Here is a 27,000-nt window from a genome sequence, read left to right on the forward strand (position 1 = left end):
ACTTATGATTAATTTAAGGCAACCACTGTTAGGAATTAAAATAAGTTAAATACAGCATAAAAGCTTTAAAATATGTTATTTATTTGACCCAGTAATTCTTCTTCCTGGAATTTACTGTAAGGAAATGATTTTTTTAAAATGTGGATGAAGGCTTAGCCACAAGCTGTTCATAATATTTTCAATATTATGAAATATCTAATAATAAGGAATAATTAATTAAATGAAGGTACATCTAAAAAATACTAAGACGTAATTAGAACTAATATTACAGGTTAATATTGATATGGAAAGTTGCCCATGAGATATTTCAAGTGAAAAAAAGGCAAGTTACCAAAAATAATTATGGTCCCATTTTTGGCTGCCTTACCTGGAATACAAACACTAAAAGTTTGGGCTATTCTTCATTGCTCAAACTTTCCTAAGATTATTTGCATTAATTAATATAAGTCGTGACCTTGCTGAAGAGAGAAGAGATATAGTTGTTAGAAGAGGTGGAGAGAAGCATGGAGGAGCATGGGGAGTGTGGTAAGGAAAGTATATCTTGCTTGCCTTCTCATACTTGGTTGAGCGCCTGGGCTCTGTGAATGACAGCTGGAAATGTTGGAGGTGTTTTTCTTATGAGAATATTATAATCCTAGAAAGGGAGTAGGAGTCAAAAGCTGCAGAACAGTTCAGGAAAGAATCGTTTGATTTGGTACTTACACAGAAATGAGTCCTAAACCAGATGTCCAAGTTTTGCAGAAAGCTGGGGAAGGAGAAGCAGTTCTTCTCACCTGTGTGGTAGATGTTGCTTACTGTCCCCAGTATTTCCTCATCTTTTCTTTGAGAGAGAGAGAGAGAGAGAGAGAGAGAGAGAGAGAGAGATAGATATTGAGATTTTAATATTTATTCTTAAGTTTTTGGCGGACACAACATCTTTGCTTGTATGTGGTGCTGAGGATCGAACTAGGGCCGCACACATGCCAGGCGAGCGCGATACCGCTTGAGCCACATCCCCAGCCATCCTCATCTTTTCTTATTAATATAATTTTATCTGGGTACTCAGGTGACAAGCCTATGCTTCCTGTTGCAGCTAGATATGGTTTTGTAATTACGTGAAATGACATTATGAAGGCAGAGTAGCCATCTTGAAATAAAAGATAAAGGCTTGGACAAAGCTTCCAGAAACAACCACCTAGACTTCCATATGAGAGAGAAATGGACTCCTGTGTCATTATTTTGGGAAGCCCTGTTATGGCAGCCAAGTTTGTATACTAACTGATTTTGCATATTTGGTTCCATTTTGGTGGGAGAATGGCAATATCTACAGGGCAACAAGAATGCTGCTATTCTCATAATAAATAGCAACAGTGGTAAGAAATTTTTTTATCATAAGGAGAGGAAGAGAGAACAGTGTAATTACAACTGACTTGTGGGGATGTGAGCGCTCCAGTTATCTATTGTTGTCCAATAGACTATCCCCTAAAACATAATGGCTGGGCTGGGGATGTGGGGTAGCGCGCTCGCCTGGCATGCGTGCCGCCCAGGTTCAATCCTCAGCACCACATACAAACAAAGATGTTGTGTCCACCAAAAACTAAAGAATAAATATTAAAAAAAATTCTCTCTCTCTATAAAAAAAATAAAATAAAACATAATGGCTAAAACAATGACAATGTTTATTTTTTACTGATAAACATGGGAGTCTGCTATCCTCTGAAGGCTTGCTCCCTCACATGACTAATAGTTTTTATTGGCTGTCTACTGGGACTGGAATATCTACAACTAGCAACTTGACTTCCTGGCAAAATAGTGACTGGGATATAAGGTATAATGCATAGAGAAAGGTGGTGGTGGTGGGGAGTGGGGGTGAGAAGCGTAGTGTGTAGAAGAAGCACTCACCTAAGGTTGGTACGGGTCAGGAGAAGGTGAGATTAAGTCCACTTTTGGGGGTAGGAAGAGATTTGATGCTGGGGATTGAACCCAGTGCTGTGTGATGCTAGGCAAGTGCTCTACCAGTGAACCACACTCCCAGCCCCTAAATTAACTTTTTGATGGGAGAAACTGAGCACATGTAGGTAAGGAGTAATTCCTAACGAATGTTTAAACCACAGAGCCCCCAGCACAGTGCCTGGGTGGTAAACTTTCAGGAAATGAAGAAGTTTTATCCACACTAAATAGAGTAATCACAAAGAGAGAAACAGACTTCAGTGCTCAATTTTGAAGACAATGGTTCTGTATGTGATGCTGAGGATCGAACCCAGGTCGCACGCATGCCAGGCGAGCGCGCCACCGCTTGAGCCACATCCCCAACCCTTGAAGGCAATGGTTTTAACACTTTTAAACTTATTACCTATTTTTAATTTAAAAAATCCCCAACTCTCACCCACCATCCTAACCTTTGTTTACAAGGGAGGTGTATCTCCCAAATGAGGAAATAGACGATAGGTGTTTCCTATATATTGCTAGTTAATTACCTAGAGCAGGCTGCTTGTGATGCAAAAGTCTGTGGCCCCATCCCTCATATTAGCACTTGAGGGAGAATTTATAAAGCAGTAATCAAAACCAAAAGTCTTGTACTTTTGGTTGCAGATATTTTTCCCTTGCGAGATCTTGAAGGTATTGTTTGTTTAACCTCTCTGGGCCTCATCCAAGAAACGGAGGCTAGTAGTACCTCACATGGTTGTTACAAAGTGAGATAATGCTTATGGAAAGTGCCGAGGAAAGTCTAGCACTACCAACAGCTTGTAGACTCGTCAAGCTTTCCATTTTGCATCCTGTATTGGGCAAACGATAGTTTTATTTGTTTATTTCATTTTCCAAGTATAAAATTGCAAAGCACCTCCGGACGTTTTGACAGCTTCCTCTAAAATGACCGCGTAACGCTCCACTGCCACAAAGCACCATGTTTTTTTTTTTTTTACGGCAGCTTACGACGCCGAACCTGACAAGAACACCTCGACCTCGCAGGCCAATCGCTCTGCGCCCGGATGATGACGTAGGCTTCACTAGTGCATGCGCAGGGTGGGGAGACCTTGGAATAGCAGTGGGGCGGCTTAGCGGAGGTGAAAGGATTGGTGAAAAAGAAAGTACGGGGGAAAAATGCAGAGTTGGAGTCGTGTGTACTGCTCCTTGGCCAAGGTGAGAGCCGACTGGCTGGGGTCGAGCTGAACCTGAAGTACGAAGAGCTCGCTCACAGGTCCAGGACGCGGCCTTTCGGGTGGTGGTGGGAGAGGCCGGCGCCCTGGCGAGAGTCCCCTCTTGACCCGGGCTTGGCTCGCTGGTAACCGCTGGTTTTCCGATAGCGGCAGCCGAGAGGCGGGCCCGGGCTGTGTACAGTCCCTGCTAGTGTGTGGCGACCTGCGGTCTCTCACACTGCATCCCCTGGGCTGAGGGGCGAACGGGTCTCCCATAGGCCTTCACTTTGGCGGGGGAAGTGTAAACCACCCTTCTCACTTACGGTCTGGCTCTTCATACCTTTTTCGAAGTCCTAATCCTGACCCCTGAGTGGCCTAATTTTCTGCTGTTGGTAGTAACCTTGGGGTTACCCCAACATATAGCGCTAGTTGAGGGCCTCTGTGTTTGTAGTTCTGAACTAGTGTCCATTGCCATCCCTTAAGTCCTCCAACAGGCTTGTATTTTTAATTGCATCGGGTTATCGTTTCATTCATCTACCAAATACAGCCAAATTGTATGTATCTGGTTCAGAGCTGGGTATTACAAAGAACTTAAAGATAATATAGCAATCAAACTTAAAAACCTGAGGTATCTGTGTTCCTGAAAGTAAGTGAAACATGCCGGAAGTCAAGCTTTTTTTTAAAGAGAGGCAGAGCAGTGAGTAAATTCAGAATTGACACTCTTCTTTGCTTTCTTTACTTCAGGTGCAAGAGTTGCCTTGGAATAGAGAATATTACTACATCAGAGTAGATTTTTGTCACTGCCTCCCATTTGATAGGGGCAGGTGTCGCTCTTTTTAGGAAATTATAGCCTTAGGTTTGTAGAGGTTGACATTAAGATGCAGTTTGTGGAACTACAGTAACTACAGAATAAGTACATTTTTAGTGCATTTTCTTGAATACCTTGTTTAATTTGCAGTTCCTAGTTGATGGCTCAAGAACATGTAAGTAAATAGGGACTGTACGTACTTGGTAGGGTAGAGTAGGAAACCATAGTTACAAGTAAAATAATTGTTGTAATGCAGATTCAAGTCCTTGAATTTGAAATTTCTTTTTCTTTTTCTTTTTTTTAAAGAGACTGAGAGAGGAGAGAGAGAGAGAGAGAGAGAGAGAGAGAATTTTTAATATTTATTTTTAGTTCTCGGTGGACACAACATCTTTGTTGGTATGTGGTGCTGAGGATCAAACCCGGGCCGCACGCATGCCAGGCGAGCGCGCTACCGCTTGAGCCACATCCCCAGCCCTGAATTTGAAATTTCAACATTAATTATGGCATTAATGATCCCTAGCACAAAAAATTAGCCATGCTTTCTGAAAAATTAATAATAATATCACTTTTATTAGGTTAAATATGAAGTGATTTGTTGAATATCTGACATGAAAAATAAGTATAGTAAGCTGGGATTGTGAAAAGTGCAGATGATGACCAACAAAGAGAAATTGATATTACTTCTGTGTGCTAATAGAAGATACATTGAAAAGCAGTGCTTGATTTATTTGCCCAAAGTTGTTGTACTTTCATAAGTATTCATTAGTTCTATGATTTGTATTTTACGTAATAGAAAAATTTCTCCTCATTTCTAGAGAGGCCATTTCAATCGAATATGTCATGGCCTACAGGGAGTTTCTGCAGTGCCTCTGAGAACTTATGCTGATCAGTCAAGTAAGTACCTAGTACAACAGTACTAGAATTAACTGACAGTTTGTTTGTGTTTTAATGTAAAAGCAGGTGAATATTGAATTACAAGTAATCTGTGCTAGAATTCATTTGTTTATGTATTTATTCACTGAAATGTTTATTGAGCACCTAGAGTCTTTTGGGTGGTGAACAAGGCAAAGCCCTGCTCTTATGAAACTTAATAATCTGGTAATAAAAGAAAAATAATACATAAGTAACACATAAATACCCAGGAGGTAATTGAAACTAAAAGCAGTAACTGGAGTAAGACTATTTAAGATAAGGTGTCAGGGAACACCTTTTTGAGCAGATGATGTCTGAGCAGGGCCCTCAGTGGAAAGAGGAGTGAGAGGGTTATTTCTGCAGTGAGAAAGGTCTGAAATGGGAATTAGCTTGTGAGGTTTCAGGAATAACAAGAATGCTTATGCAGCTTGTGCAGAGACCCTCAGAATGTAAAATCAGAGATGTTGACAAGGATCAGATAATGGAAGCTTTGTAAATCAGGCCAAGTAGTGTGGATTTGACTCCAAGTATGATGGGGAACAACTGAGATTTTGAACTGAGGAGCAATTTTCTATATTTGCAATTTAAAAAATTAATTGATTTTGCCTACTGGATAATATTGTGTTGATCGTTTTAACAATTTAGAATGGTGAAATGATTTTTGGTGTCCTGGATGAAAATCTTTATGGGTTTATCAAAAGCACCTTTTAAAAACTAGCAAGATGTATCTAAAAGGAAGCTGTGGATTATGGAATTTTCTTCTTCATACTTTTAAAACGAAGTATATAAATAAAAATTGAGATTTTTTTTTTAACTTCCTAATATGGATATTGATTATTTGAAATTATCTGTTTGATCTTTACCGGACTCACCTAATTGGATTATAAGTAAAAAATTGTATGTCTTATAAAACCTAATTGTAGAAACTTTTAGCTAGGGGTAATTGTGACAGTCGGTCTCCCTGCATTCTGTGAAATAATTTTATCCTGAATCCTTAAGTATTATCAAACTATTATTTCAGATGTTTTATTCTTAGAAGAAAGTTGGGGGCAGAGGATTCTAGTCCCAAGTAACCAACAGTGAGTAATTTATTTTAGCTTTGAATAGGTCCAGAAATCTTTTTTAAAAAATGTTAACTTTGGGTTGGGGTTGTGGCTCAGTGGTAGAGCGCTGGCCTAGCATGCAGGAGGCACTGGGTTTGATCTTCAGCACCCCATAAATGTAAAATAAAGATATTGTGTCCACCTAAAACTAAAAAATAAATATTAAAAAAAATTAACTTGATGGTGGGAGGAAAATGTTGGACCCATTATACCCTATGTCACTTTTGTTAAATGGAAATATTATTATTCTCAACTTATATAAGATAAATTTTAGTTTTTTATTTCCTAAGCATACTTTTCATGGCTAAATCTTTATCTTTGGAGTTATTTAACAAAGATTTATTGCTTTTTATATGTGTAGATACTCCTTGAGCAGAAACTTAGGTATTAACACTGATAACTTTTTTCTTTTTTTGGTACTGGGTTAACTTTTTTCTTTTTTTGGTACTGGGGATTGAACCTGAGGGCACTTTACCACTGAGCTACATCCCCAGCACTTTTTATTTTGAGTCAGGGTCTTGCTAAGTTGTTCAGGCCCTCTACTCTACTTATCTTTCTGCTATTTACTTTTAGTTTTTTTTTTTTTTTTAAGTGTTTTATGGATGTACATGATGGTGAAATTTCACTGTGGTATATCCATATAGGTACATAGGAAAATTAGGTCAGATTCATTCTGTTGTTTTTCCCGCCTCATCTCTTCTCCCTCCCCCTCAGTCTCTTTCATCTAGTCCACTGACCTTTTTTTTTTTTTCCTATTTTGATGTAATTCTATTTTTATATAATTTTTTCTATTTTGATGTATTTTTTTTCTAATTTGATATAATTTCTCTTCTTTTTCTCTCTCAGATTTGACTTTATTATAATTCTTTCTCTAATTAGATATAAGAACCAGGACCATGCATCATATATATCACAAGAACTTCATGAAATACATGCTCTTAGTATTTGATTTTGGGTAGATGGAACAGACTGTACATCAATAGACAAGTATAATTCTGTGTATGTAAGCTACCACTTCTGTTGAAGCTTCCTGGGTAAACCGAATGTGATATGAGATTTGAGAAATAGTGACAGAAAAGATGTGAGTGTAAAAATTACTAACCTGGACTTTTTCAAGTAAAAGGGAAATCAGTGAAGAGCAAGAGAGTAAGATCTTAGTTGGTCTTTAGCAGGACTAGAACAAGGGTAGCAGTGTAGCAGTATAAGGTGTTATGGAGGATGGGAATAAGACTGGAGACTGCAAGACTAAAGTTGCATCCCCACAGGCCTACCTACCCCTCCCTTCATTCCCCTCTCCACAAACCAAAGTTCCCTCGTTCTTCCCTATTCCATCGCCCCACTGTGGAGCAGCATCTGCCTGTCAGAAAACACTCAGCTTTGGTTTTTTTGGGATTGGCTTATTTCACGTAGCATGATATTCTCTAGTTCCATCCATTTTTTAGGGTCTTGACTTATGTTCTCCCTGTCCTTACAACCCTTGGGTTATAGATATTATCCTTATTATTATCCATATGTTACATCAAAGTCCAGAGAGATTAAATAATTTATCGAAGGATTTAGGGCTGATTGAGCTCATATTTGAACCCGGGGTTGTTTTACTTCAAATCTGTTGTTATATTTCTTTTTCTTTATGGATTAGGAGATTGTAGGGTTTTGATCAGAAAGTGAAGTATTACAATTCAGGATTTCAGAGGATGAGCAATATCAGGTGAGATCAAGTATAGAGTGAGTGTGGGAGAGTATGACTGTACACTGGAAATTAAGGCCACTGACAATGAAAAAACATCCTCTTCCAGGTCCCAATGTACATTATTTTGTGTTATGATGCTGTAAATTATATATTTTTTTGTGGTCTTTATTTTGTAGATGGAGGAACAAACATGAAGCAGGTTAAATTACTCACCTAAAGTCATATACCTAGTAATTATAAAGCTCAATTGTTTTTCTCTGGAATTTTAGTTTATGGTGGCTGAAATTAAGGAATGGAATAGTATTAAATAATGGGAAATTTATTATTAGTAGAAATAGCTTGGTTTTGCCTTGCCATTCAGTTGCTAGATGATTTATTTGGCTAGTCAGTTGACCTCTCTGAACCTCTTGTTTCTTCTTTGAAAAGTCATATTTATTCCATGCTTATCTTCTTCATCTTACAGAAAGTCAAAGTCACTTGGCCATGATCAGACATTAGTAAGTGGCAGAGCAGAAATTTGAAGTATTATTTCAGATTCTAAAGATAGTCTCTTTCCTTTGTATAGACTTATCTTCCAGTGTTCTAAATTCCTGTCAGTTATCATTAAGGAAAACTACAGAATTTAGCAAGGTCACTGGATACCAGTAATATTATAGTTGTATTTCCATGTGTTATAATAAATAATTGAAAATAAAAATGAAATTTAAAATAAAAAAATGAAAATTTTAATTTGTGCCATATTTAGTAGTATCAAAGAATGTCAAGTTAATAGGAATATTGTTTAGAAAATGCTGGTTATTGGCACTTTCTTGGAGATTTAAATCTTGGGTTTTTTTTTAATAGCACCTTTTGGTAAGTATTAAGCAACTTACTATTTTATATCAATTTGCTTTTATTATAGTTGATGCTGATATAACAGTGATAGGTTCTGGTCCTGGAGGATATGTTGCTGCCATTAAAGCTGCCCAGTTAGGCTTTAAGGTAAGATTAAACTAGATGTTGATTTGCTTTCAAACAAAAGCAAACAGGACAGGTAGATCATATTCACAAAATACTTTGCAGGTAGAAACATAATAAATAATTTCTTAACTCTATAGATTATTTGTAACCCTGAGACTGATAGAGGGTTTATTTGGTTGTAGTATTCTCAAGGAATTGAAAGTAAGACCCTTCGTTTTTCCTTTCCTCCTGAAACTTTTCACTTGAGCTTCTAATCACATTTTGGAAGATACAGTGATAGAAGTAAAAGCATATATATGGTAATGTTAAACAAAAATACCTTTTAGAGTAATTCATTTTGAAGCTAGCTTGTGTTTTTTTATTCAAATGATGAATTTTAAAGTTATCTATGTGTTAGTCCCTGAAAAATAGTTCAAATAGATTGTTTTGCAGAACAGTTAAGACAGATGCATTTAGAATTTTAGTGAACTGAAACTTTGCAAATTTCATGCAGTTAACTGATATTTTCTTTGGTTGTAGACAGTGTGCATTGAGAAAAATGAAACACTTGGTGGAACTTGCTTGAATGTTGGTTGTATTCCTTCTAAGGTGAGCATGTATTTTTTTTTTAATTGATTGTTCAAAACATTACAGAGCTCATGATATATCATCTTTCATACATTAGACTCAATTGGGTTTTGAACTCCCATTTTTACCCCAAATACAGATTGCAGAATCACAACTGTTACATACTCACATTATTACATAATGGCATATTAGTGACTGTTGTATTCTGCTACCTTTCCTATCCCCTACTATCCCCCCTCCCCTCCCCTCCCCTCCCATCTTCCCTCTCTACCTCCTCTGCTGTTGTTCAATTCTCTCCCCTTTTTCCCCCCCTCCCCCTTGTCCCTCATAACCTCTTATAATTTTGTGTATCATTGAAGGTCTCCTACCATTTCCATATGCTTTCCCTTCTCTCTCCCTTTCTCTCCCCCCATTCGTCTTTGTTTACTGTTAGTCTTTTCCTCATGCTCTTCCTTCCTGTTCTGTTCTTAGTTGCTCTCTTTATATCAAAGAAGACATTTGGCATTTGTTTTTTAGGGCTTGGCTAGCTTCACTTAGCATAATCTGCTCTAATGCCATCCATTTCCCTGCAAATTCTATGATTTTGTCATTTCTTAGTGCTGCATAATACTCCATTGTGTATAGATGCCACATTTTTTTTATCCATTCATCTATTGAAGGGCATCTAGGTTGGTTCCACAATCTAGCTATTGTGAATTGTGTCGCTATAATCATTGATATGGCCGTATCCCTATAGTGCGCTCTTTTAAGGTCCTCAGGGAATAGTCCAAGAAAGGCGATAGCTGGGTCAAATGGTGGATCCATTCCCAGCTTTCCCAGGAATCTCCATACTGCTTTCCAAATTGGCCTCACCATTTTGCAGTCCCACCAGCAGTGTACAAGTGTACCCTTTTCCCCACATCCCCGCCAACATTGCTTGTATTCTTGATAATGGCCATTCTGACTGAAGTGAGCTGAAATCTTAGCATAGTTTTGATTTGCATTTCTCTAATTGCTAGAGATAATGAACTTTTTAAAATATGTTTGTTGATCAATTGTATTTCTTTTTCTGTGAAATATCTGTTCAGTTCCTTAACTCATTTATTGATTGGGTTATTTGTTTTTATAATGTAAGTTTTTTGAATTCTTTATATATCCTGGAGATTAGTGCTGTATCTGAGGTGCATGTGGTAAAGATTTTTTCCCATTCTGTAGGCTCTCTCATCATGTTATTGATTGTTTCCTGTACTGAGAAGAAGCTTTTTAGTTTGAATCCATCCCACTTATTGAATCTTGATTTTACTTCTTGCGCTTTAGGAGTCTTGTTCAGGAAAATCAGGTCCTAAGCCAACATGATGAAGATTTGGGCCTACTTTTTCTTCTGTTAGGCACAGGGTCTCTGTTCTAGTGTCTAACTAGGTCTTTGATTAACTTTGAGTTGATTTTTGTGCAGGGTGAGAAATAGAGGTTTAATTACATTTGTTACATATGGATTTCCAGTTTTCCCAGTACCATTTGTTGAATACGCTATTTTTTCTTCAATGTGTGTTTTTGGTGCCTTTGTCTAGTATGAGATAACCGTATTTAATATGGGTTTGTCTCTGTGTCTTCTGTTTTGTACCATTGGTCTGCATATCTATTTTGGTACCAATACTATGTCATTTTTGTTACTTTTGTTCTGCAATATAATTTAAGGTCTGGTATTGTGATGCCTCCTGCTTCACTTTTCTTTCTGAGGATTGCTTTGGCTATTCTGGGTCTCTTATTTTTCCAAATGAATTTCATGATTCTTTTTTCTAGTTCTATGAAGAATGAACATGACTGCCTTTTTTTATCTGCCATGTAGAGGCATGTTCTTACACTTGTGCTTTTAAAGAAAGTAGTTTTTTTGTTTTCTGTTCTTGTTGGTTGAATTTTTTATGTCATTATTATTTGTCTTAGATTAATTACATAAGAAGATAATGTGAACTGGTGTAGTCTTATGTACTAGTTCATTGTAGAGAATGTCATTTCATAAGTGCTTTTTGATCGTTGAGAGTCTGAGTAATTGATAATTTTGCCTTGTTGCTTTTTTTAGGCTTTGTTGAATAATTCTCACTATTACCATATGGCCCATGGAAAAGATTTTGCATCTCGGGGAATTGAAAGTAAGTATACTTTTTATATTTAGCAACATTTGGGGGCATACTTGATTCTTCTTGCTAAATACTTTCATATGGCTAGTATTTGTGAATAGATGTTTAATGAGGGAAGAGGAAGATAATAACAAATCTTAAAAATGTAGAGATTTACTTAAGATTACTTAGATCCAGATTTTTTTGCATGGTATGTTTTTTTCCTTTGCAGACTTTTGCCAGATGTCTACTAATTTTGTTGTAAATACTCATTTTTCATTTCCCTAACATCTTGAGAACCTGGGGAAGCTGGATTCCTGAGTTTGGTGAACAGATAAAGAGGGAAGGCTTCCTCAAGTTGTTGGTAGTAGAAAGGGCCAAGGAGATAGAGAAGGATGAGGCATAGTAGAATAAAAGGAGGATATTTTGTAACAATTGAATTTGATGGGTCTTCTTCCATACTTTTTGGGGTTGTTTTCACCCTTTCTTTCTAGTTATTGTTATCCCCCTGAAGTTTTCTAGGAAAGACCTAAATATACCTTGAGTTATTAACTTGTCCTTCATTTTTTCCTTTATAGCAGTAGGTTTCTGAGAGAAAGGACTGTGTATAGGCAATCACTGACTATAGAGGTGTTGTATATATGCTAAAACAAATATATTACCCATATTTTATTTTGCACTGCATTTTTACCTCCGATATACATAGTACAATGTTTAATAAGCTCTGTTATTGTGATATGATATGTTGGCTTTTGGCTTCTGTGATTTTTAAGCTAGCTATTAGATTTAAAAATTTTAATTGATTTTTATGCAATTCTATCAGCATTAAACCAATTTTTCAGACCTTGATTAGTAAAATATACCACACATTGCTTCAAGAATTTAGCTATAGACTTAAGGTTTATTTAACAAATTACAGTGTCTGAAGTTCGCTTGAATTTAGAGAAGATGATGGAGCAGAAGAGTACTGCAGTAAAAGCTTTAACAGGTGGAATTGCCCACTTATTCAAGCAAAATAAGGTTGGTGTTCATCTTGTAGATTTCTGTTTAATTTTATATGCACATTAAACATTATACATTATGCTAATACAGTGGTGCTATTCGAACTTGCCTACTGGGGGATATTTGCTTAATTTAAAGACAGTAATAACCAGAAATAGATTTCCTTGACATGTACACAATTTTTTAAAGTACAGAAGCATTTTGTATTTTAAATTAATTACTGAATATTTTTTCCTTGTTACTCATGTCTGTCAGAAAAAATCATTTTAAGCTTTGTGAATTTATAAACATTATAAAGGTTGTTCACGTCAATGGATATGGAAAGATAACTGGCAAGAATCAGGTCACAGCTACGAAAGCCGATGGCAGCACTCAGGTTGTTGATACAAAGAACATTCTTATAGCTACAGGTTCAGAAGTTACTCCTTTTCCTGGAATCACGGTATGCTTTATAAATTTACACCTGTTGTACCCTTTCTTTAGAAATAAGTTTTATAAGTTATGCTCAGTGGCCCAGCTACTTGGCTGAGGGAAGAGAATTAGAAGTTCAAGGCCATTCTCCTTAGCAAGAGCCTGTCAAAATAAAAAATAAGAAGGTCTGAGAATGTAACTCAGCGTAGAGTGCCCCTGAGTTCAATTCCCAGTTTACTTTACTTTATCTAATTTATGAATTTTTTGAATGAGAGATTTCTGGCTGAAATATATTTTTTGACAATCATTAGGATTTATAAAGTTACTTGTCTTACTTATTCTGCAGTGAATTTGACCAGATAACATAAAATTTTATATTAAGATATATAGGAGTTCAATCTAAAGTTAAAATTCTTTTTGTTTTGGAATGCTGAATAGTAAGATTTAAGGTTAGCATTATTAATGGAATTTGATGAAATTGGTCATATAGAAGTCATAGATACTTCAAAAAAAGTCTTAATTTTTTTCAGTGATTTTTATGGAATGAGATCAGTTTATAAATTATTGTTTTTTTCCAAGAAATTTTGATTGTGTCTTTTGCTTTTCTTATCATAGATTGATGAAGATACAATAGTGTCATCTACAGGTGCTTTATCTTTAAAAAAAGTTCCAGAAAAGATGGTTGTTATTGGTGCAGGAGTAATTGGTGTAGAATTGGTAAGTGGTGTCTTTTACCTCCATGGAGTTGGATTTAAAGCCCCTGTTTTATTCTTGTATAAGCCTATTAGTGTTGAGTTTTGCTTAAACACTTCTAGTAATAATGAATATACTTTTTCTTCTGAGACACTCTATTTAGATCATTAATAATTAGAACATTCTCCTATATTTTATAGTCTGCTTCTCTGTTTCTCCCACCCTTTCTATTCCTTGAAGATAATCTAATTTTGGGGGGTGGGGGAAGGGTACTGGGATTGAACTCAGGGCAGTAGCCACTGAGCCATATTCCCAGCTCAATTTTTTTATTTTATTTAAGACACAGGGTCTCAGTGAGTTGCTTAGTACCTCACTTTTTGCCGAGGCTGGCTTTGAACTTGTGATCTTCCTGCCTCAGCCTCTTGAACCACTGGATTAGAGGCCCATGGCTAATTCTTTTTTAATTTGACAGCCCTAGATGCTAAAAGATGTCTGTTATTCTGAGAAAAATTGCATTCCAGTTGAAGACTATGCTTATTACACATCCTACCTACCCTGGCTCTTTGCTCCCTCCTAATTTATGTTTTATAATTATTAGACAACTTGGAGTTCTCTGAGCACCATGCTATTTCATACCTTCTGCTTGTTTCATAACTTCACCCTTTCTGTCCATCTGGAAACTTTCCACATATTTCCAGTGACCTTTTCCCTTCATTTTAGGTATCCTCTTCTAGGACCTTTGTACTTTTCATCACCAAGAATTGCTCTGTTTCTGAAATCATAAATTCAGACATTTTATTCTGTAACCACAATCTTCTTTATTTTTGCTCAGTTACTCTCAGTGTACTCTATACTCCATATTTTCTATTCCAGAAATCCTGTATGTTTTTGCCATTTGCTTTTTCCTGTCATGAATGCTTTCTTTATCAGTTTACACAGTCCATCACTTTAACCACTCTCTTATATGGTGTCACTTGCCTCAATGGTTCTGTTATATTGCTTGGCAGAAATAGTTTAATTCAACTCTTGTTGAATGCAGTTGTATGACTTTTTAATGCTATTCCCATTGTTATTTCTGGAGAAAGGTAAATCCTGTGGATTCATGCCTATATAAATTCTTTGGTCACAAACCTTAACAGGTTCCTCAGCCTGGGTAACCACCCATAACTCCCCTCGCTGGTACACTGTCCTGATCTTGTAGTGGCTGTTTTCTTTCTCACTTTTTTCATACCTCTGCTAGTACATTGTCTTTTGCCTGCAGATCTCCTTTTCTCCTAAAGAGCACATTAAAGAGAAACCATGAGATGACAGCTCCCTCCCCTTTGGATGACAACTTCCTCCCCTTGATGTCCCACATTTGAAAATGACCTTACTAGCTGTTTTTGCAGCTATCCTTTTGCTTTCCTTCTTGTTACTATGGAAATGCTGTTTGCTCTGTGATTAATCCCTTCACCTGAGCTTGATTAATCCCTTCACCTGAGCTTGGTAGCACATCATTTTTTTCCTTCTCAGGAGCTTGGTTTTATGATTTTTATTCTTTCTTGTATTTTTCAATTTTTAAACTCTTTCCTGCTTCTTCTCCCTTTTCATTTATAGTTGAGCTTGCCTCTACATGTATGTATGTATATATATATATATATATATATATATATACACCCCTCCACACATGCTCAGGTGCACCCACGCTTGCAGAGATAGGCTTACGTACATATAAATAAGCCTTCTCTTGATCCCAGACCTTTCAGCTAATTTTCCTCTCACCTTTTCAGTACTACAGTTGTTGAAAGAGTTGTCTCTGCTCTTTTTTATCAGCTCCCACACAGTCGTCAGTTCATGGATTCTGATATCAATAGATTGCTTCTGATAAGGACATGACTAGATCTATTGCTCAATCCAGTGGACTACTATTTTGCAGCAGTCAGCATTGTGATTTCTTGCCTTTAAAACTCTCTAGCTTCTCTGTTTCCGTATTCTGCTGGTTTTATAACTATCCTTTGAGTTGACTTCATCTGTACCTTTCCTTTCTTGCTGTCCCTTTAATTGTGAGTAATACTTTAGATTCTGTTTCCAGGTTTTCTCCTAGACCCTTTTTGTCTTTCACAGAATATTACTCTCACTCTAGTTATTCAATGACTTACAATATCTGTAGCCTAATCCTCTCTCCTTGCCTCTAGATTTTCATATCTGATTGTACTAATGTCTCCATTTGTATATGTCACAAGCACTCTGTTTAGTAAATGTAATTTCACCTTCCTGTGCTCATTCTCCCTCTTCACCCCAAATAAATCCAAACCTGTTTCTCTTCTAACACTTCTACTTCAATAAATGGTACTGCCACCCATGTGGAGGTAAGCAGGAAGATTAGAATTATACATTGATTTCTCCCCTGCCTTTGTGTCCTGCATTTTCTTAGGTTTTTCTAGTCTTTTCTCCTCATAGTAGCTAGGGTGATCTTCCTCTAACACAAATTTAATGTCCCTTCCCTGCTTGAAATTTTTCAGTGACTTCCTATTGTTATTAGGACAAATCCAAATTTGATGTGGTTTAAAAATGATCTGGCACTGGCTTATATCTCTAGCTTTATTAGCACCTTTCCCTCAAGCTGTGTTCTAGGTCTGTGTATCAGTTCCTGAATACACCTTGATCTCTCTCTATTGGTAGATCTTCCTTCTGTTTGGGATACTCCTTACCAGTCCTTGCATTCTTGTGAGCCCTGCCTTTATTACCCCAGAGTTCTGGGGTGCTCTTGCTGGGTGTTCCATTGCACCCAGAAGGTCAGTTTTTTATTTATCTCACTTTCTTGATACTGCTTGTTTCCTATCATTTCATTAAATCTTAAATTCCAGGGGGCAGATATCAGGACTGTTTCATTCACTGTATATCTTTAGAACCAAACACCATAGCCAATATATAATAAGTACTCCTGTGTTAGTTTTTGTTATTGCTCAATAAATATTTGTTGATAAATAAATATCTTTCAAAAGTCAGCTTAGTAGTTGCCTTTTTAGTGATGACTTCTTAGAGTTTAAGTCTTTCTGTCTTTGAGTCCTTGGTATAATGTATCTACCATTTTGTAAGATCTACTAATAATAGTACATTACATTTACTTGTTTACTTTTGAATTCCCTTCAATACCATGAGCTCCTTGAAGGCAGGGACTAAGTTTTATTTATATTTGACTCTGCATTGCTTTAAAATTTTTTTAAGAATTTATATTTTAGTTGTATATGGACACATATCTTTATTTTTATGTGGTGCTGAGGATTGAACCCAGTGCCTTACATATGAGAGGCAAGCGCTCTACCACTGAGCTATAGCCCCACCCCAAGCGTTGCTATTCTTCATGTTTAGTACTTTGGTTTCATAAAAACCAGATCCATTATTTTGTTGTCATCATTTTGATGTGGTCCACTCTATCAGGTTCACCTGTAATGCTATTTAGAACTCAATATAATAGAAACTACTTCTTTTCATAGATATACTTCTTTTAATGGAATCCCTTAACTAGACAACCAAGTTTAGTTGTTTATCTTTTCTCTTTTTAAAGCAGCCATATCAAACTTGGGGTTAGTTAAAAAACCTCATTTTTTGCATGTGTAATTTTTTTAGTTGTAGATAATACCTTTATTTTGTTTATATTTTATGTGGTGCTAAGGATCAAACCCAGTGTGTCACACATTCTAGGTGAGCACTATACCACTGAGCCACAACCCCAGTCCCACATATGTAAATTTTTTTTTTTTTTTTTAAAGAGAGAGAAAGAGGTTGGGGGGAGGAGAGGGAGGGAGGAGAGAGAAAGAGAATTTTTAAAATATTTATTTATTTATTTTTAGCTTTCGGCAGACACAACATCTTTATTTTATGTGGTGCTGAGGATTGAACCCAGCACCCTGTGCATGCCAGGCAAGCGCGTTACCGCTTGAGCCACATCCCCAGCCCACATATGTAATTTTTAATTTGTTTTTTTGAGATGGGTCTTGCTATGTTGCCCAGACAGGCCTTGAACTCCACTTAGCTTCCTGAATAGCTGGGATTCCAGGTATACATCTTCATGCTTGGCTAATCTTTTAAACCTAACTAAAGACTGTTTTGTCCACTTGCACACATTATTCCAATCTATTTTTTAGTTTGATTCTGATATTTATATACTTGCCTGCTTTTTTTTGCCTTTTGTGATTCAGAAATTTGGGGAGACTGTTAACTGAGGAATGCAGTCCCATTATCAGATCTCATCTTCTTTGATGGAGGATACTACCTCTGGTGTCATTCAAGTTGTGACCAGGATAAAGTACTGGAGATTGAACCCAGGGGTGCTTTACCACTAAGTTACATCCTCTACCCTTTTTATTTTTTGGGACAGAGTCTTGCCAAATTGTTGAGGTTGGCCTTGAGTTTGCCATCCTCCTCCCTTAGCCAAGTAGCTGGGATTATGTGCCACTGTACCTGGCAGTGCCACAGTGCTTAACAAGTTATAAACATTTTTGAGTCTCTGTTGGTCTATCTATATTGAGACTTTATTTGAACACCTTGCTGATATCAAAATGTACCACATTCACCAGTCTAGAAAATAAGAGCAATTTATGTGACCTGTTTGGAACACTTGCGGTAGCATCTAATCATTGTCAAAACAGACAGTTTCTTCTAGTATTTTGTAGTGACTGATCTCTATTCCATGTTCCAGAATCTATTCTTTTCCATTTTTTGAAAATTTAGGCAATATTTTGGCAATTCCTTTATGCTAAAGTTAACAGAGTTCACTGATAATGTCTAATGTCAAACTAATTGGATTGATTGTGGAATTAACTCATTTGAAAATGGGCTTCACTTTTTGTCTAAAGATATTTTATTCATCCCATTATAAAATTGTTCTCATAGGTTGCTAACAAGAACATTAAAGGAATAATGATTAATTGATTGGTTGGTTGATTTTAGTACTGAGAATTGAATCCAGGGCCTTGCTTATGTTAGGCAAGTGCTCTACCACTGAGCTACATCCTAACCCTTTTTATTTTTATATTGATATAGGGTCTCCCAAAGTTGTCAAGGCTTGCCTCAAAATTATGACCCTGCTGCCTCAGCTTCCCAAGTCACTGGGACTATAGGCATATGCCAGTGCACCTGGCCTAGGTTTCCTTTTGTTGGTCAGTGTAACATCCTCAAGAAGTGATTCCATTTCTTCATTTTAGCACTTTTGCTTTAGGTTTTTTACAAGCCTTATGCTTTAGTAAGCTTTTTTGCCGCTGTGACTAAAAGATCTGACCAGAACAATTTTAGGAAAGAAAAATTTGTTTGAGGGCTCATGGTTTCAGAGGTCTTAGTCCTTAGAAGACTGGCTCCATTCCACAGGGCTGGAGGTGAGGCAGAACATCATGATGGGAAAATGTGGTGGAGGGAAGCTGCTCACATGGTGATGAGAAGGCAGAGAGAGAGTCTCCACTTGCCAGATATGAATATATACCCCCAAACTAGGTCCCCAATTCCCACTTCTTCCAGCCACACCCTACCACTTCAATTAGTACTCAGTTAATCCCTATCAGGATTAATTTACTGATTGGGTTAAGACTCTTACAACCCAATCATTTCTCCTCTGAACCTTCTTGCATTGTCTCACTTGTGAGCTTTAGGGGGATTACCTCTCGCCAAACCATAACATCTTAGGTAATTTTCAGACATTTTGACACAATGTTTTAGATGTTTTTTTATTGTATTGAATTAGTTTTCACATCTTTTTAAAAACTTAGGGAATTTACTGTATAGTCATATCTCTTTCCTTTTTCATAAAGATTTTTATATGACTGTATTTTTGTTTTTTACGGTTTGCCTGCCTGCTTTGGTTTTGGTGGTGGAGACCATAGGATTTAGAGGGCTGGAGATGTAAATCAGTGATGGAGCACTCCCCTAAAATGGGTTCAATTCTTAGGATGTCAAGTGAAGAAAATTCCCAGTTCTCTAAATTTTGTTAGGCATTGTGGCACATGCTTGTAATCCCAGCAACTCAGGAGGCTGAGGCAGGAGGATCCCAAGTTCAGGGCCAGCCTTAGCAGTTTAGTGAGGCCTTAAGCAATTAGTGAGACCCTGTCTGAAAATAAAAAGGGGCATGGATGTAGCTCAGTGGTCAAGTGCCCTTGGGTTCAATCCCCAGAACTCCCTACCCTGCCCCACATTCCCTACCCCACAAGAAAAAGAGAACATAGGTTTTGGAATAGTACATATTTAAATTTGAATTTCAGCTCTGCTTTTTATTGACTTTGTGTTCTTGTTAAATTAATAAGCCTCTCTGAACTAGTTCTTCATAATGGTGATACAAATCCTATGTAGCTTTTAGGATTATTGTCAGGTTTTAATAAAATGGCACATTTAAAACAATGCCTGGCATGTAATAAGCTCTATAAATAAATGGTGGATATTATTGGAATTTTGGAATCAGTTTAGGATAGATGAACTTATCTGTGTTCATCATTCCCTACTTGAGTGATACTACTCCAAGATAATGCTTCTTACTCTTTCCACACTCCTACTATTTCTTATTATTTTAATTTAGTTTCAGAAGAGTGCTGTTGCATTTAAACAACTTTATTGAGAACTAATTCACATATTGTATAATTCTCCCATTTAGAGGGTTTGATTTGATGGTTTTAGTTCATAGTTCACAGTTGTATAGTTATCACATTGCATAATACTAGAACATTTTCCTCACCTGAGGAAAAAAAAAAACAGGTGCCCATTGGCAGTCATTTATCCATTTCTCCCTTCCTGGAAACTCATCTACATTCTATGTCTATGGATTTCCTATTCTGGACATTCTTATCAGTGGAATCATACAATACGTAGCATTTTGTGTATGGATTCTTTCACTTAACATAATGTTCTGAAAATTCATTCAAGTTGTAGGCATGCTGTCTATACTAATATCTTTTTATAACTGAATAATATTCCATTCTATGGATATTATACATTTTATTACCTATATTCATCAATTGATAAGACATTTAGGTTGTTTCTCTTGAGGGACTATCATGAATAACAGTGCTATAAATATTCATGGATAAGTTTTTATGTAGTTGTGTTTTCATTTCTAATGGTTATGTACCTAAGAGTGTGATTGTTCAGTCACATAATAATTCTGTGTATTAATTTTTTTAACACCTTCCAAAATGGTGACTGCATCATTTTTACAGTGCCACCAGGGATTCATGTTTCAATTTCTCTTTTTCCTCACTAATACTTAGTACTGTCCATATATTTTTTTTTGGACCACTGAACCACATCTCCAGCCCTGTTTATTTTTTTATTTTTAGACAGGTTCTCACTAAGTTGCTTAGGGCCTTGCTGAATTTCTGAGGGTAGCTGTTCATACGGGATCCTCCTTCCTCAGCCTCCCAAGCTACTGGGATTACAGGCATGCGCCTCTGCGCCCTGTTCTTATTGTGGTTTTAATTTACATTTTTCTAGTGATTTGTAGTCTTGAGAGTTTTTGTTTGTGCATAATTGCTATGTTTTCATCTTTGATGAAAGTGTCTGTTCCAGTATTTTGTGTGTTTTTTATTGGTGTTATTTTTTTTTCCATTGAGTTTGGAGAGTTCCTTGTGTATTCTATATCTAAATCCTTTATCACATAGATTTTTTGCAATATTTTGCAGATCTTTGCAAAAGTCTGGCTTTTGCTTTTGTGTTCTTAATATTTCTAAGTTTTTAATTTTGATGAAGTCCCATTTATCTTTTGCTTGTTTGTTTTATGGATTGTGCTTTTGATATTGTCTCTAAGATATCTAGATATTAGATCTAAGATTGTCTTCTGTGTTTTCTTCCAGAAGTTTTATAATCTTGGGTTTTAGGTTCAGGATGCATTTTGAGTTAATCTTTGTATAGTCTCACTGTTGGATTTTTAGTGACTCTGTATTGCCTCTTTTTAACCCAGCTCTCACCTCAAAATTTTATGAAATTTGTAAAATGAATGTATGAACCTAATTGAAAGAGTAAATTTTTAGCTAATTTTAAATTAAATCACTAGGTGATTTTGTTCCTCCATTTTTTTTTTTTATTGGTGCATCATAGTTGTACATAATGATGAGATTTGTTGTCACATTAGTACATGCACACAATATAGCAATATAATTTGGCCAATATTATTCTTCATACTAGGTGATTTTTTTAATATAATTTTGTGCAAAGGGTATGTTCTTTGTTTATCATACTTTATTATTTAATGCTATAAAATGACATTCATCTTGCTTGTCATGTGTATATTATGCAGTTGTTCAGAAGTTATGCTAATTGTTAAAATATGGTTAAAATAAAAAAACAGTGTTCAGCCAGGTGCACATTGGTGCACATCTATAATCTCAGCAACTTGGGAGGCTGAGACAGGGTAGTTGCAAGTTCAAAGTGAACCTCAGAATTTAGCAAGGCCCTAAGCAACTTAGTGAGACCCTGTCTGAACACTTAAAAAGCGGACTGGGGATGTGGCTTAGTGGTTAAGCGTTCCTGGGTTCAATCTTTAGTATCAAACAAACAAGCAAACAGAAACACTATTTGGCTGAAATTATACTTTGAATAAAATTAACATTTCCTTTGTTGATAAAATATGAAGCCAGTTTAATATTTTGATTCTTATTTTCTACTTTTTCTTTAGAGCACTTTACTGTCCCTTAGCATGAATTTTACTTGTTAATCTCCCCTGCCATAATATAAGGGCCCCAAGGGCAGGAATTTCGTGGATTTTGGTCATTAATATATGCATAGCATATAAAAGCATATGTAGTACATAGTTAGTGCTTAATAAATTTTGAGTGAATAAGTGAGTATATGAAATTATACCCATTTACTTCAGAGTTCATTTTAAACCTCTTTCTAATAAAAGTATTAGCAAGAGAAGAAACTGTCTTAAATAAATTATTTAAGATGATTCAATAAACATTTGCTATGGAAATCTTTATCTTTTTTAAAAATTATTATTTGTAGGGTTCAGTTTGGCAACGACTAGGTGCAGATGTGACAGCAGTTGAATTTTTGGGTCATGTTGGTGGAGTCGGAATTGATATGGAGGTATCTAAAAACTTTCAACGCATCCTTCAAAAGCAAGGATTTAAATTTAAATTGAATACAAAGGTTACTGGTGCTACCAAAAAGTCAGATGGAAAAATTGATGTTTCGTAAGTATAGTACATTTATTTTTGACATATCATCCTTGTCACCTTAAGAAACACTTGATCAGCTTAACAAATGTATTGGGTTTCTATAACATAAGACGATTTTATTGCTTATTGTGTGACTCAGTATTATCTATCAACTTAGTGCACTGAAATTCATGATTTAGTTGGTGTTAGACAAAATTAACCAATGTTCTTATTGTAATATTCGTTTTCATAATTGGTGTTCACAAAACTTAAAGTTCCCATTGTTGAGTAAAATTAATATAGAACTTTTAGGCAGAAATCAGTAATATTAGATTGTTTACTGTGTCAGTATTCAACTTATTAAATACTTAATTTATGCAGCTGATGAATGGCAGAATAGTTCTTAACTGATTCTAAGATTTATGTTTTTTGCTTTTTTTGTTTTGTTTTGTGTTGCTGGGAATGGAACCCTAGGCCTTAAAAACCCTAGGCAATCAATCACATTACCACTGAGCCTGATCCACATCCCCCACCCTTGAGACTTGTGGTTTTTCTTTTTGGATATCACTAGGGATTGAACCCAAGGGTACTTTACCACTGAGTGACATTCTAGTTCTTTTTATTTTTTCTTTTGAGACAGAGTTTTGCTAAATTGCTGAGGGTCTTACTCAGTTGCTGGGGCTGGCTTTGAATTTGGCTACTTTGCCTCACTTCCCAAGTAGCTGGGATTACAGGCGTGTGCCACTGTGACTCCTACTGTGGACTCTATTTTTAACTAGTATATTACATTGCCTGTTTTTATTAGAGTTTAATGATAAAACTCTAGAGGATGTATACATTTTTCCCATTGTCTGACTCAGTTTGCTTATAATGAAGTAAACTTAACATTATTAGAAATTTCATCAAGCTTTGAGAAGTCTTTGATTTTAAATTTCTTACTATCACCTATCTTTATAGATGTGTGTTTAACAGTTATACGCTGTTCATTGTTTAGTATTGAAGCTGCTTCTGGTGGTAAAGCTGAAGTTATCACTTGTGATGTACTCTTGGTTTGCATTGGTCGACGACCCTTTACTCAGAATTTGGGACTAGAAGATCTTGGAATTGAATTAGATCCTAGAGGTAGAATTCCAGTCAATACCAGATTCCAAACAAAAATACCAAAGTAAGTTGGGTAATTATTTACATTTTCAGTTTATGTGTATGTGTATGTATTTTTTTCTTTTATTTGCATACAGGGTTTGTGTTGTCGAGGCGGGTCTTGAATTCCTGAGCTGGCTCAAGTGATCCTCTTAACTGAGCCTCTCAGATGCTAGGCATTTACAGTTATTTTAAAGTTTATTTCAAACATTGTTTTAAAAATAAGACACTTGTTATATTTTAAAAAAATGTGTCAACTTGGGGGAATAGTGTACTTAGAAGATGTAAATTAAAAAAGAACTTAGTGAATTTTTTCCATTGCTTATAGTTGAAGAACTGTATTTGATATGTGTTTTGATGACTTATTAACTAGAAGTGCAATTATTTATTTTTTCATTCATTCACTTATTTTATTATTATGCTGGGGATAGAACCCAGGGTCTCACACACATGAGGCACTGAGCTACACCCCCAGCCCTAGAAACATTTTTGTTAACATGGTGTAACTGATGAAGAGTATCCTTGGTTTCAGAAGTTCACTGTTTCTTTTGATCTCTTGGTAGTATCTATGCTATTGGTGATGTGGTTGCTGGTCCAATGCTGGCTCACAAAGCAGAGGATGAAGGCATTATCTGTGTTGAAGGAATAGCTGGTGGTGCTGTGCACATTGACTACAATTGTGTTCCATCAGTGATTTACACACACCCCGAAGTTGCGTGGGTTGGCAAGTCAGAAGAGCAGTTGAAGGAAGAGGTAATTCTGAACATGGGCAGTTTTATTTCAGTGTTTGAATTGATCTAATGACACTGGTGACTGATAAACTATTAATGCAATACTAGATGCTTTTTTAGTAATTGTGGAGAACATTAGATTTTATGTATTTTTTCCTTTGTTGGCATTAAAAAGAGCTCATTCACTCTTTAGGTTTATCAGTTGTAATAGAGGGAAGAATAAGCTGCCTGTACTAAAAAACTAATAATTTCAGAGCTTTTATATTTGACTTGAAATAGACGGACATAAATTTATATTTGCTTGCATTTATACCCAAAATAGATTTCATTAACATGCTTTTTGGTCTTTCTGTATGCTCTGTGGACAACTGCCTTCTTGGGATTTGTTTTCTGTACAAATAGTAGATGATTTCAGTAATGGAGATGAATTTTTTCAGTGCTTATGTAAGTTCTCATTTTTTGTCTCACAGGGTATTGAGTATAAAGTTGGAAAATTTCCCTTTGCTGCTAATAGCAGAGCTAAGACAAATGCTGACACAGATGGCATGGTGAAGATTCTTGGGCAGAAATCAACAGACCGAGTACTGGGAGCACATATTCTGGGACCAGTGAGTATTGTAAAAGTAGAAATTCCATTGAGAATCTTGGAAAGCATTGCTATTTTACAGGTTAATTTTAAACTACCTGGTATTTACATTCTGATGTTATTATCAACAAAAGTTTGAATAAGGCTTCTGTGCATCATTTCTACCAGGGTACCAACAGTACTCTCACAGTCTTGATATAGTAGTATATCATCTATACTACAGCTAAATCATCCCTTTAAAATATACACTATGCCATATCCCTGCTTAAAACCCTCCAGTGGTGCTTTTAAACTTCAAACTGAGCCCTCACTGAATCTAGCCTTACTCTGGTCACCTTTCTGACCTCATCTCTCTGTTCTCCCTGTCTATGCTCATTAATTTTTTACCACATCAGTCTTATTTTTATAATAGGCCTTTGTGCTTGTAGGATCTTCTGCCTAGAATGCTCTGCCTCCAGATTTTGGTATGGGTGATTCTTGTTATTCCCTCCTAAGGGAAGCCTTCACTCAGTCTACAGTGTATTCTTCCCCTAGGTATCTGTTGTAACAATATATGATATTTTGTTGCTTTCTATGTTGCTTTTCCTAAGTATATACATTAACCTTATTTCATTTTTATAATAGGCTTGTGAGATAGGTGCTATTATTGAAGTGAAGAAATTAAATGAAGCACATAGAGCCAATGAGTGGTTGAGGTAGTGAGTGAAGTGATTTGAATCCATCTGGCTTCAGAGCCCAAACCCTTCTGTGTCACCTTTTCCTGAGTTTTCCTCAGTTGCCATAATGGCAAACAAGACTTAAAATTCTGTTCTCTTTAATAATTGCTATCCTATTAGCACACAGTTGTTTTCCCTTAAAGCAAAATTACTTTTTGGCTTATTTTAAAGGGTGCTGGAGAAATGGTAAATGAAGCTGCTCTGGCTTTGGAATATGGAGCCTCCTGTGAAGATATAGCTAGAGTCTGCCATGCACATCCGGTAATTATTAACAACACACAGAATTATGGGCTACCTAAACTTTCTTCTGACCCACAAATATTTGATTTTTAATTTTACATTTTTTTCCCTTGCAGACCTTATCAGAAGCTTTTAGAGAAGCAAACCTGGCTGCATCATTTGGCAAATCAATCAATTTTTAAATTAGAAGATATATTTTCTGAAATCCCCTGGAAGCTTTTGTAGAGGTCACAGGATATGCTCACAGTTCCAACAATTTCTAGGACTGAATTATGAAACTTTTGGAAGGAATTTAATAGGCTTGGAAAGAATGGAATAATCTATATTTTGAAATATTTTGTTTCAATGCATTACTATGCAGGACAAAAAGCTATTAATAATAGAATCCTGCAACGTTTTCATCAACCCATATTTTCATGCTACTTATGAAAGGCTCAACCTCCTTGAATTAATGTTAAGTGGCTTTTATCTGATTCAGTAAAGTTGGATTTATTTTTTACAAGGATGGAGCCTGGAGTATGGTTTGTCAGCAACTGTATTTGAAAGAAGGTGATCAAGTTATTTTAAATTTGGTTTTCATATTGGAAACAAATCAGTTATTAGAACAATATTAAAATATATATGAACTGAACTCGTGTAAATAAAGTGACCATCTCTTCCATTTCAAACTCTTAAAATTCTTGCAGTTTAGGGATAGAATTTATGTATTTCAGGGGTTTTTAAAGGTTCCATTGAAGCTTACAAATCTGTTACAGTTACTCAAGAGTCTTATCTACAGAACTCAAATATTAAATGGAGACTCAAATGTATTATAGTAAGGAATGAAGATACCAAAATAAATGTCTTGATATTCATTTACTGGTTATTCTAAGTGCATGTTGAGATGGTCCTGATTCATTTATGACTACATCTGGTGTATATTTTATTTATTACTTTTATAGTTCTGAATATCTCTTTTTCATATTGTACAACATTAAGTACATCATTTAAAAAGTCATTTCTCTTTCATTTGCTTTACAGATACCTAGTAAATGTTTAGCATATACTTTTGGAGAAATACAACATAAAGGATCTTAACTTGCTGTCTTTTTTTATGTCATTTTCCTTGGCTGAGAA

The 27,000-nt window shown here is 36.0% G+C and overlaps 1 protein-coding gene across 2 annotated transcripts; it reads left to right on the forward strand.

The window, feature by feature from the left end:
• Positions 1-2,969: 2,969 nt before the first annotated feature.
• DLD (dihydrolipoamide dehydrogenase) lies at positions 2,970-26,738 on the forward strand. 2 transcript variants are annotated; one of them, XM_081283559.1, is made up of 15 exons: positions 3,088-3,120; positions 4,740-4,818; positions 5,858-5,915; positions 8,531-8,610; positions 9,109-9,177; positions 11,213-11,282; positions 12,169-12,269; positions 12,550-12,693; positions 13,278-13,379; positions 22,317-22,507; positions 23,466-23,636; positions 24,175-24,364; positions 24,813-24,950; positions 25,816-25,905; positions 26,001-26,738. In XM_081283559.1, exons 6-15 carry the CDS (start codon positions 11,243-11,245, stop codon positions 26,064-26,066), a joined length of 1,233 nt encoding a protein of 410 aa, XP_081139685.1. In that variant the 5' UTR covers positions 3,088-3,120; positions 4,740-4,818; positions 5,858-5,915; positions 8,531-8,610; positions 9,109-9,177; positions 11,213-11,242; the 3' UTR covers positions 26,067-26,738. The 2 variants fall into 2 exon arrangements, with proteins under 2 accessions (XP_081139684.1, XP_081139685.1); XM_081283558.1 differs by lacking the exon at positions 5,858-5,915 and having other exon boundaries at positions 2,970-3,120.
• The last annotated feature ends 262 nt before the right edge of the window (positions 26,739-27,000 follow it).

Source organism: Spermophilus citellus, assembly GCF_964194105.1.
Source record: "Spermophilus citellus genome assembly, chromosome: 3".
Classification (NCBI taxonomy): domain Eukaryota; kingdom Metazoa; phylum Chordata; class Mammalia; order Rodentia; family Sciuridae; genus Spermophilus; species Spermophilus citellus.